The sequence below is a fragment of the Triturus cristatus genome, chromosome 3_1 (genome assembly GCF_964204655.1).
Source record: "Triturus cristatus chromosome 3_1, aTriCri1.1, whole genome shotgun sequence".
In the NCBI taxonomy this organism is placed as follows: domain Eukaryota; kingdom Metazoa; phylum Chordata; class Amphibia; order Caudata; family Salamandridae; genus Triturus; species Triturus cristatus.
The window spans coordinates 439,804,330-439,816,990 of NC_140583.1; the positions used below are offsets into that span (position 1 = coordinate 439,804,330).

Below are 12,661 nucleotides of genomic sequence, written 5' to 3' on the forward strand. Positions count from 1 at the left end.
ATGTCCAGGGCATGTGTGCTGTGTGACTTTGGTGGGGGGTTTGTGGCCTGCCCTGGTCCTGCCAACCCCCCCCACTTTCCCCCCTCCCTTAGTTGTTCTGACCTTCTGCGGCGTCTGCGTCCGAACCTGTAGAGGAGGTCGACTGCTATGAGGGCCGGGATGACACGTAGGTTCGGGTCCATGTCTGTCCGTCGCGTACGGGTACTCCTTGTTCGTGTCGTCCTGTCTGTCCGTCGCGTACTGGTCCTCCTTGTTCGCGTCGTCCTGTCTGTCCGTCGCGTACTGGTACTCCTTGTTCGCGTCGTCCTGTCTGTCCGTCGCGTACTGGTCCTCCTTGTTCGCGTCGTCCTGTCTGTCCGTCGCGTACTGGTAGTACTTGTTCGCGTCGTCCTGATTTCCCGGCAGTTTTTGGCAGCCGGAAAATATTCACCGTGCGGGATGACGTCGGTGCGAATCGTAATTCCTGGTTCGTGAATGGCAGGCTGCGAGCGTCCCGACGTCAGGTCGGCGCTTTCCCGGATCGCATTTGTAGGTTTATTTTGTTCGGTCGGGGTTTTTTACGATTCGTACGGAAATGGTGTTCCCGTGCGAATCGTAATTCCATGTTTGTATATTTTGACGACCGGGTACGCATCGGACGGAGAATATGCTCCGTCCGACGGTTCGTACCCGGTTTTTACAGGATCGTGATCGGCACCCAAATGTGAAATGTTGCATATTCTGTTTGATTGCTTAAAACTCAGACAACAGCGGAGACAATGGCTACGCCCAATATTCTTGAAATATGGAATTATGACTCGAGGGCATGCCGCAGAACTTTTAACTGAGATGCGTTTCTTAGATATAGCATGCGTTATTGGTAAATTTATGAGGGCAGTTAACACAGTGTTTATAGAAGTGTGGTGTATTTTTAAGAACTGTATACAGATTTTATTGAAACATAGGTTTTATCTGAACAATTTATTTATGGTTTTACTAGATGGAAATAATTATTATATATGTATCTGTTACAATATTGTAATGCTGCATTGGTCTAAATTAAGGCCATTGGTCTAAATAAACACATTTTTTTTGATTGATTGACTGACAAACAGGAAGTGCAGGACATGAGTAATGCAGAGGTTGGTTGAGCCAGGGGTAGTTCACGTGGGATCTAATTGGAGAATGCAACAATTTCGGACGGTAATACTGACAGGCTAGCATGGTAAACACAAAATTATAATGGTGGAGGTGGGGTGTAATGATCTATGAAATACACCAGGGGAAACTAGCGGGAGTAATATTCACAAATTAGTACAAAAACAAGGTTTGTGATAAAGGGAACTGGGTTGTGTATGCCCTGCTGTTGATGCTTGCTATATGCTACTATATGCTACTTGCTGGTAAATTTTGAACCTCGAGTATTGGCCGACTGTTGACTACGGTAAAAATGAAAATACTAATTTAAAAGAACATTCCTAGCGCTCCCTTTGACTGAGTAGTTGGGAAACTATATATATAGTACAACCAATATGTCTAAAAAAAAAGGTCTTTCACAACACAAACGTTTTATTTTAAACTAAGTGCTGCTGTATGGGGATTTTGTGGCTAAGCATTTTTTCCAAAAGCAAAACGGTGTGTAGTAAAAAGTGACACTCGAAGGTTTTGACTGCAGAATGTTACTGGGAAGCAGGGTATGCTCCAGCTTATGCCTAGTAAACATATGCCGTCTGGTATGAAAAACAATATATGAGGCAAAGCCTGCTGTCAAGCAGAAGTGAATGGAAAGAGATAATTAAATGTTCAATTGGGACTTCTTGCAAATGTATACAGATTGACCCACTAATTGGTTATTTTTTACTTATTTCCACAAAATTAGTTCCAACCAAGGCATCTGCAGTGCACGTGGGGCCTCAAAGAGACCCCACAACCCCTTCAGGGATGCCCCAATTCCGCCCAAGGCCAATGAATATCTGTGAGATATGGGAGACTCAGTGGCCTCTCTACACATTTTGCAGGAGAGCTCCATCATGTCAGTTACCGCCCTGGATTCAACATTTCATTCCTAAAACCAAATTAACAATTTTGGTAAAACAACCGTGCCCTAGTTCTACAGAACTAGTATTTTGCTTAACAAACAGGAGAGTATGCAGTTTCTATCATATATTGACGTTCCATGAAATAAACAGCGCGTTAGCTCTGCGGGTACACGTTTCTGCTTTTCTACCCTAAACACACTAATGCCTCTCTCACAGAATAAATGCTGGTATCACCTACCATCAAATCGTGAAAGCCCTGTGATATCTTTACCAAGCTCTTCGGTTATGGGTAAAGCTTGACGTACCTTCAAGTTTGTTTCACTGCAAAAAATGAAAATGACATATTATAAGTAATATAAAGAAAATGATATAATGTTACAATATGAATGGGGATAAGGAGTGCATTGGCAACTTGTTTGGAGAAATTGGTTTCTAATTATATAATGTGTTTTTTTTGTATTAATTCTTTTTATACATATATTTGTTGCCCATTTCAAAACTACTGGGCTACTTTATTGATAACTCCTCGTGGAGTGGTGTGCAGTGGAGTGGCAGGGTGTATAGTAGTGTGGAGTGACGTAGATTAGAGTGGAGTGGCTATAGTGCCATGGAGTGGCCACAGTAGAGTGGCATAGAGTGCAGTAGCGTAGAATACAGTGCTGCAGAGTAAAGTGGCGTATACTACAGTGGGGGGCAGTACAGTGGAGTAGAGGGGTGCAGACTGGAGTGCAGAAGAGAGCAGTGGCATAGAGTACAGCGGTGTACTGCACAATGGCTTACAGTACAGTGGCATATAATGTAAATGTATGTAAATGTAGTTGAGCTTATATAGCGCACAGCTACCCGCAGTGGGTTTCCCGGCGCTTGCTTAGGGAACCCGTCCTGGTATTCCCCTGTGAGATAGCAGGGTATCCACAAGGTGAAAGTGCAGTGGCCTAGAGTAGACTGGCTTAGAGTGCAGTAGCGTAGAGTACAGTGCAGTGGCTTAGAGTGACTTAGAATGTAGTGGAGTACAGTAGCTTGGAGAGAACTATAGTAGAGTGGCATAGTGTACAGTGATGTAGAGTAGATTGGCAGCGATCTCTTGTGCCGACACCCAGCTTATTTATTCCCTCTCATTCGACACCATTGCCACTGAAACAAACTTCAACCAATGCATGACCAGCGTGACCTACTAGATGAAAGAAAACTGCCTCAATCTTAATAGTGACAAAACCGTAGAGCTAATCTTTGGGAATAAGAGCTTACCTTGGGACTCCACTTGGTCGCCCACCGATCTGGGACCCAGACCAACCTCAACAGACTACTCTAGGAACCTAGGCTTCATTCTAGACACCAACCTCACCATGAAGTCCCAGGTTAATGCCGTCACCTCCCCATGCTTCCACATCCTCACCATGTTATGTAAAATCTGCAAGTGGCTCTCACTAGACACCAAATGTACCATCACACAGGCCCTAATCACAGGCAGATTGGACTACGGCAGTGCATTCTATGCTGCCATCCCAACTCACCTTCTTCACATACTTCAAATCCAAAACATTGCAGCCAAATTTGACTTCAATGTCCCATGTCGAACCCACACAACTCCCCATTCAGAAGCACTGCCAGTTCAAACTTCATGTCACTACACAATGCTGGACTCGCATACCTCAATCCCCGGCTTCACTTCCACTAACTCCCCAGGCAACGACACTCAGTATCACACTAACACACACACACTAACACACACACACACACTAACACACACAAACACACACACACACAAACACACACATACACAAACACACACACACACAGACATACACGTAACTCTCTTACCAAGCTGCCAAATCCTGGAACGACCTACCTCAGCACATCAGGGCCTCCTCCTCACTTCTTGATTTCCGTAAGAAGCTGAAAACTTGGCTATACAACCAGTCTTCCTCCTATACCATTGAGACCGCCTGCATTCAGGAGCAGCCTCACCACATGCCTACACTCACTCAGCGCCTAGATACCCCAATGGCTGACAAACAGTGACCAACAAATCCACCTTTCATTAAATTACATACCCCCTGTAGTTAGTCTAGAGCCCGGACGGAGGAGACAGGAAGCCTATGCACTTCAAAAGGAATCCTTTAGAAGCTTCTTCCACTTCAAAGAAGATACCAGGTGTAAATATTAGAGCTCAGATACCAGCTCTTCAGTACACTTCTGGACCTGTGGAGATTCTGCCAGGAAGGACTGCTGTGCTGCTGAATTACTGCCACTCTGCTGGACTGCTGCCCTGCTGGACTACGGTCTACCTGGACTGCTGCCTTATTGAATTGTTGCCCTCCTCCCTGAATCCTAGGGATTTGCACCTGTACCTAAACTCAGGGCTGCCAGAGTGACTCCAAGAGCTAGTCTTTTGGCCTCCAGTTCAAAGCCACAGAGACACCACGGGCTCCCAACCACCTGAACCAGCACCCAGATCCAGCTATAGCAAGCCCCTGACCCCCAAGTGGTGCCCCTCAGGTCCTAATCCTTAATGAGGCATCAGAGGGGCTGAGTTAAAGTTTTGGGCTCTTCATGACCACAAATGGGACCGTTGGTGCGAAAACCTATGAACTTCGCATTAGCAGGCTGTGCAAGTGACATCAATCTGACTCTTTGCACTACCCTGTTGACAGCTCACGAGCAGCGAGAGAACAAAACTCTGGTCTGCTCTTTACGCTATATACCGACGACTATCTGCAGCCCTTTTCTGCAGATAGTCCCTCCCCGGGGAACAGGACTCTCTGCACTGGACTGAGAAGGTAACTTTTCAGCAGGACTAACTTGATCCCTGCAAACGACACATGCTCCATTGCAGTCGGCTTGAACTTGTGACTTTCTCCTGTCTCTCAAGACCAGATAGGCATGAGTGGCGCTTTGGGATTTTTGGAGATATTATCACTTAAATCCTTCAAATTGCATAGCTCCAAATCTACTGATTGGATTTGGGTTGCTTTAGTCTTGATTTCGTTCTTAATATTTACTCAATTTGTGCAGGATCCTTTTTGTGTGGTGTTTTTAATGTATTACTGTTTGAAGTGTTGAACAAATATTTTATACTTTGCGTCTTAGTTATGCTCTGCGCCAGGCTACCAGAGAGTTGAGCACATGTTAATTTGGGGTTTGCTTGTGACTTCACCCTTATATGGGTTGTGGTTACTGCTTGAGTAGGGTTTCAACCCCCTCAACCAGTAACCCAATTTCTTACAAACATGTATAGGTATAATTTTCAGACCACCACAATGTACAAGTAAGAACAGGAGTGTTGAGTACAGCACTTTATGAGAGGATATTGATTCTGAACATTTATATAAACAGTGATCTTTGTGCCATCATCCTGATACAGCAGCTTTCTGAAGCTTTCTGCTGTGAATCTGCTGGCCACTGCACTGCAACTAAACAACAGTAAACTGTGACCTAAATCCATATGAGGCGAGCCATCCTCCCACATTGGAAATGGAAGTGTGTCCTAAAGGTCCAGGGACCTTCTGTATGGTCACATGTCCATGGGTGGTTTACCATGGGCCAGAGTGGGTCATAGCAAGGGCTTTGATCACTGAAAAGTGCTTTGCGATAGAGGCTACACTCCTACTGCTTCGATGCCACAGAGTACCAAAACAGTAAAAGTGCTGCACAATCTGGTATTTTCCAGTGCTACAGAAATGCAAATCTTACCTTTTGGTGGTATCTTATGGGTTGTAATTGGTGTTAACTTAAAATGGAAAACCCTGCATGTACAGCACAGTCAGCATCTCAAGCAACTTACAATTTGTAAACATACACTGGAGGAAAATTCTCACATTTACTTTCACATATTTCTCCTGTGTTTTGCCCTGGGCACAAGTTGTGATCACATCGAAATCAGCATAGCTTCCTTAGCTATACTGCAATGTCACCTAATGGGTTTATAGTAAGAAGACTGAACAATAAATGTGCTGATACAAAAAGCTGAACCAGACAGTTAGAAGACTGATAATATTGTTTAAAATACTCTATGACATTTCCAACAAGTTGGTGCACATTCCAACCAGAATGCGCAGGCGTACCCGGCACGTAGCAGAGGTGCGCTATTAGTTGTACCACGTGCAGGAGCAAGAGCGAGGTGGCAAAATAGTGGAACATCTTTTGGAGTGACGTCATCAGAAGGCGCTCGGGGGTATTTGAAGCTCGCCATGCTAAGAAATTGCTCTCTTCATTCCTCAGCCACACACAAGACTCCTCCTCATGGACATCTAGGCCAGCGGCTGGGGCCGCATCTGGGCCAAAACAAAAACCCACCAACCCCCCAAGCTAGAGCTGGATTGGTGGAATTGGTAAGCAGAAGATAACTGGGATATACAAACAGTGAAATGGATTTCTGATTCTAGCACCTTGTCGGGTGTGTGATCTCTCTTGGGGCACTGGGCTGGCAGGAGGGGATTGGTGGTCCTGGATCTTTCTGCCCTACCTTGGTCTACCTGGATCTGGTGTGTGAGGAGGGCGATCCCCAAGCAGGGATCATCCCACTAGACACCAGGGAGGGGGTAGCTGACCCTTGGGCTTGGGCCTTCACTCCCCCCATAAGAAATGGGCATAATTAAGTCCTTATGCCCCCTCGGGGGGGCAGAAAGCCCACTAAACGCCAGGGATTTTTTGTGTGCATTTGTTTTTAGGGTGGGGGCTGCCCGAAACGGGCACGCCAATGCCCCCACCATCATTACAGCCTTTCTGCCCCCCCCCCCGGGGACAGTAGCCCCCAAAGCTCACTTGAAGCCAGGGATTTTTTGTGTGCATTTGTTTTTAGGGTGGGGGCTGCCCGAAGCGGGCATGCCAATACCCCCACCCCACCACCATTACAGTTGTTCTGCCCCCCCTAGGGGGCAGATGGGGGCAGCAGCCCCCAATCTGCCCCCCTGGGGACAGAAAGCCCACTGGATGCCAGGGATTTTTTTATTCACATATGTAATCAGGATAGGGGCTGCCCAAAACGGGCATGCCAATGCCCCTACCCCCCGCCACCATTACAGCCTTTCGGCCCACTGGGGGGCAGATGGGGCAGTAGCCCCCAATCTGCCCCCCCGGGGGACAGAAAGGCCACTGGATGCCAGGGATTTTTTTATTCGCATATGTAATCAGGGTGGGGGCTTCCCAAAACGGGCACGCCTATGCCTGCACCCCCACCACCATTACAGACTTTCTGCCCCCTGGAGGGCAGATGGGGAGAGTAGCCCCCAATCTGCCCCCTCGGGGGGCAGAAAGCCCACTTGATACCAAGAATTTTTTTGTTGCCATATGTAATTAGGGTGGGGCTGCCCAAAACGGGCATGCCAATGCCCCCACCACAACTACAGCCTTTCTGCTGCCCCCGGGGGGCATATGGGGGCAGTAACCCTCAATCTGCCCTCCTGGGGGGCAGAAAGCCCACTAGACACCAGGGATTTTTTGGGGGGCAATTTTAATTAGGGTAGGGGCTGCCCAAAACGGGCATTCCAATGCCCCCACCCCGCCTGCCAAAATGACAGCCTTTCTGCCCCCTCTGAATGGGCAGATGGGGCAGTAGCCCCCAATCTGCCCCACCGGGGGGGGGGAGAAAAGCCCACCAGATGTCAGGGATTTTTCTTTAGGCAATTTGAATTAGGGTGGGGCTGCTCAAAACGGGCATGGCAAAGCCCCCCCTGCAAATATGACAGTCTTTCTGCCCCCGCGAGGCAGATGGGTGCTGTAGCCCCCAAGCTGGCCGCCGAGCACAGGGCCAAAAACCCAGGTGACCCAACTTGCAAAACCAGGTCGTTTTGTGATAGGCAATTTTGATGTCACCTCAATATGTTTTGAGCCCTTGCCTGTCGCGGGTACTTGGGCCTCCCACACGAGTGAGGCACCCTTTTTATTGGGAGACCTGGGGGAACACTGGGTTGTAGGAGATTTGTGTCAGCCCGGTGATGCCACAACTTTTCCACACAAAAATGTCTGGAAAAAGTGATTTTTTTCAGCTAAATTTGAGGTTTGCAGGGGATTTTGGGTAAGAAAACATTGGGGGATCCATGCAAGCTATACCTCCCTGAAATTCCCTGGGTGTCTAGTTTTAAAAAATGTATAGGTTTGCTACGTTTCCCTAGGTGCAGGCAGAGCTAGGGTTCAAAATCTACAGCTAGGCTTTTTGCTAAAAAAGGGTCAGTATTCACTGCGAAAATGTGGTGTGTCCACGTTGAGTTTTGGGACATTTCCTTTCGCAGGCACTAGGTCTACCCACACAAATGAGGTACCATTTTACTTTGAAGACTTTGGGGAATGTGGGGTGGGTGAAATCTTGTGGGTCCACGCAGATTCCAGAACTTTCCACCACAGAAATGTGAGGAAAATGTGTATTTTTTTTTACACATTTTGAGGTTTGCAAGGGAATCTGGGTATTACAACTTGATGAGAGCCAGTCAAGTCACCCCATGCTGGATTCCCTTGAGTGTCTAATTTTCAAAAATGTGGTGTGTCCACGTTGCGTTTTGGGCCGTTTCCTGTCGCGGGCACTAGGTCTACACACACAAGGGAGGTACCGTTTTTCGCGGAAAAGTTTCGGGAACGCAGGGTGGGTAGAATTTTGTGGATCCACGAAGATTCCAGAACTTTCCACCACAGAAATGTGAGGAAAATGTGTTATTTTTTGACAAATTGTGAGGTGTGCAAGGTATTTTGGGTAACAGAACCCGGTGAGAGCCACACAATCCCCCCATCCTGGATTCCTCTGGGTGTCTAGTTTTCAAAAATGTATAGGTTTGCTAGGTTTCTCTAGGTGCCGGCAGAGCTAGGGTTCAAAATCTACAGCTAGGCACTTTACAAAAAAAGGGTCAGTTTTCACTGTAAAAATAAAGTGTGTCTGCGTTGCTTTTTGGACCGTTTCCTGTCGCAGGCACTAGGCCTACCCACACAAGTGAGGTACCATTGTTATCGGGAGACTTAGGGTAACACAGAATAGTAGAGCAACTGTTATTACCTATGGACTTTCAATGCATTTCTGCCTTCCAAATGAAAGACAATGTGTAAAAAAGAAGTCATTTTGAAAAATTACCTACAAGTCTCATGCTAGTATGGGTACTCGCAGTTTCAGAAATGTGAAAATATCTACTGTTTCTGTAGTGTAGTTCCTATATCCCTGATAGGCTCTGTGCATTGGAATAACATACACTATAGATTTGACAGAGGACTGAGGTCAGTATGTCTCTATCGAGTACATTAAACTTAATTACTTGTGTGTGCCAGCTAACTTAGAGGTTACTAGAAACTTCTCGAATAAACAAGAAGGGATTAGTTTCTGACAACCGCATAAACGTCGGAACAATCTCAGAACCATGGAAACAATAGATAACAGTTTCACTCAGTCAATCGTGCATGCTTCATTTCTACAGAGTTGCATAGAAATAGAGAGACGGGCGTTTCAATAAAAAGGGTAATTGAACAGTCTTATTTCTCATGCAAGAGATATGAACTGCTACAATCGTAAGACAGGCTGCGAAGTACAATATGTACAGAATTAGCAGTAAGATAAAATAATACTGCAATAGAATGGTTTGTAGCTATGACATATATTGATAAAATACATACATAAATAACACAGGCTAAAAATGTGAATACTCATCTGATGCTTCTAAATAGTTCTACCCCAGTGTACCTAACCTAAGTGTAGTACGAGGTAAGAAGTAGGTGCTGTTTCCTAAAGAATAGCTAGCTATAGTTTTAGTTTTGCCGAAAGTTTCTCTAAATTCTAGTCTGGGGAGTCAGAAACACTGGAGCTGGATTCTCTGCGAGGAGGATGACAGCGTCTGGTCAGTGCATCAGGCTGGAACTCGATCTCCTTCCGAACTTGCCGTGGCGAACCGCAAGCAGGCAGTCGAACTGGACCGTACCGGAACCGTGGTTTGCCAGGGCAAGCGCAGGTATATTTGTACCCTGAAGGTGTTTAGGAATGCCTGTATTGACGTAAAAGTTGGGCATCGGAACGTCATGAGTGAACCCTTAAGGAATAGATGTTCATGCATAATAATGAGTTCTTAAGGAGTTGTTTCGGTTGTTTCGGTTGTGGGCTCACTGGCGATATCCTCGCACCGTGTTCTGGTTTATGTTCTAAAAAAGAGAAAATGAGTCCTTCACTATCCTCCTTTCAACTGTGAGGCACTTGCACTTTATAGCGCCGCCGTACCCCCGGGTTGACGGCACTGGGCTGTGTAAATACGTAGCAATGCCGGTGTTATATTTTGCGCGGCCGGCCCGAAGGGTTGTAGGCTGGAAGCTGTGTATTGTGGAACAGTAAAATAAAGGACTTTATAAAATTAAAAAAAAAAAAATTATAAAAAATAATGAGTTCTTGGAGAAATCAATATCCAAACAAGGGAAATTCCTAAAGGCTTTAGAGTCTGATTTTCCAAGAACTCATTGTGACGTGAATTGACGGATGTAGGAGACCATGCCTGTATTTGGTTAGCATGGACAATGCCTAAATAAGGGCTGAATTTTCTACGCCTAAATAAGGGCAATATGAATTGTACCTATATAAGGGCATAAATCAGGAAACCTACATACGGAATCTAAATCTACACACAACACCCACTCCAGTTTCGTATGAACGACATTACTAAATCCTAAACATACTAAACATGTCTAAAAGAGAGTATCGCATGATAATCTAAAGCATGCTAAAACATATCTAAAAACATATGTCCTAAAAATGCTTTACAAAAACCATTGCTACGCATAAGGTGCTGTACATATTAAAAGCAATGTTTAATTCTAAGCATATGTGTGCATTAGAAATGCCAAAAAGAATGAACCAGAAATATATACATGTGATGAATTGGCTAGTTGATACAGAAGAAAAAGGGCCGAAACCATTTCATATCAGCTTACACAAATCAATTGTTGTTTATGACAAGGTGGCATATTGTCTCTGGAAGTTTGTCAAAGTCTGTTCTCTATGAATAGTTCTACTATAAGCAGATTACTGTGCCAAAAAATTAAAATAATACCAATTTGGAGAAAAAAAAATTAATCATAGGAAAAAAGTTCCAAAGTTATTTCCTTTGTCTGAAAAGAATGAACGCCAAATTCAGAGTCTCATCGAAACACTGTGTACCTGAATCAAAAGTCAGTGTGTGGGCCTGGAGAAAACATGTAATCTTCTAATCCTGTAGAAAAAAGTCATCTACCGTTGTAGGTGAAAGTTGGAATACCTCGTTTAGAAAATTAACTGCACATAGATGTGAACTATCGCCTTCAGCATTGGTTGCATTAGCAATGTTCGAATCGGATGTTACCTGCGTGCCTGATGTTTCATCTCGTACCTCAGCAGTAGCAATTTGCATCTGTGAGATCTCAATGAATGCAGTCATCAGGATTGGTAGCCGCTGGGGACAACACAGAGAATGGGCCATAATGGGGTCCAGCAGAGTATTGATATCCGTAGGCATGACTGATGGAAGTGTTAGACAAATGTCTAGCACGCATTCTTCACTGCAGAGCAGGCAGTGTAGAACAGGTAAGATGCAACCTTTCCAGATTGGTCTGAATGACAGAAACCATGTGGAGTTTAATTCTCATAGACGGGGTAAACCCAAAGTTTGGACGATGCGCTAATGAGACTTCATCTCCAATAGAGCTCTCTCCATGATGAATTGGGTGTCAATGGTGAGTTGGCTTGCCATATCATAGCAGTAGGAGCAAAAATAGGATCCCTGCAACAAGTGCTAAAAGGAGCGGCAGTCCGCCAAACACTGAGTGCACAAAGTTTGGAAATATGCCGAGGACTGCTTGAAAAGGTGCTAATAGTCCTGCACACACGTTCTTAAATACATGTATAATACCGCTCGTATCAGACATGTTTAAGATCCGACCTAACATTTCTGAGAAATGTACAGGGCAGTTTGTATACAAAAGGGTATGTATCTCCGCAGAAGTCCTTGTGACTTGGAGATCATAGGTTTCTCTGGCCGAGGTCAGTGGCACTGTTTTCTGTAAAAGAATGGCTTTCATTCTGCTTAGAGTATCAATTCGTATAGAAGAGATGTTCAGTGAAGGCCATAAACGCGACTCCCTGACTATGTCTATTTGTGGAAACAAGACTTGCATACAGCAAGTGACCCTGGATGTAACCGTAACTAGATATGGAATACCTGGCAACATGCCACAGCAGCTGTGATCATTCAACATAATGTAACTCCCGTTAGAGAGTTGGCCAAAAATTGGATTAATCACTGCAGCCGGTGAACCTAGCAGGTGACAGGATAAGTTTGTAGTGGAACCATCACAGGCCCCGTGTAAGTTAATACCCTGACAAAGGAGAGAACCGCTTAGTGTGTGTTCACAGTTTGCACCGCTAAGAAACACTTCACATTCCCCACTCCAACATCTATGTGTGTAAGGTAAATCCCAGGATGTCTTGATGTATCCTTTACCCAACCTTTCATATTTGCCTACTGGTATATGTTTTAGGCAATACTGAAAATGGAAAGTTGTAACAGGCAGAGTAATTTTACCATGTATTCAGTACCTGTTTTTTCTGCCACTGTGAATGGTAATTTCTCCAGTTTTTCAATGCTCAGCACAGTTTAGTCTACTCTCCTTTGTGCCAGTTTGATCTGTTCATCAGTGAGATTGAATTCTGA

The 12,661-nt window shown here is 45.1% G+C and overlaps 1 protein-coding gene across 1 annotated transcript in view; it reads right to left on the reverse strand.

Annotated features, from left to right (window-relative positions):
- Nucleotides 1–12,661, reverse strand: part of ATP8B4 (ATPase phospholipid transporting 8B4 (putative)) — a 3,731,093-nt gene that overhangs the window by 2,296,542 nt on the left and 1,421,890 nt on the right. The window contains exon 8 of the mRNA XM_085644229.1: nucleotides 2,257–2,339. Coding sequence (XP_085500355.1) covers nucleotides 2,257–2,339 — 83 coding nt within the window. The remainder of the gene's footprint in view (nucleotides 1–2,256; nucleotides 2,340–12,661) is intronic.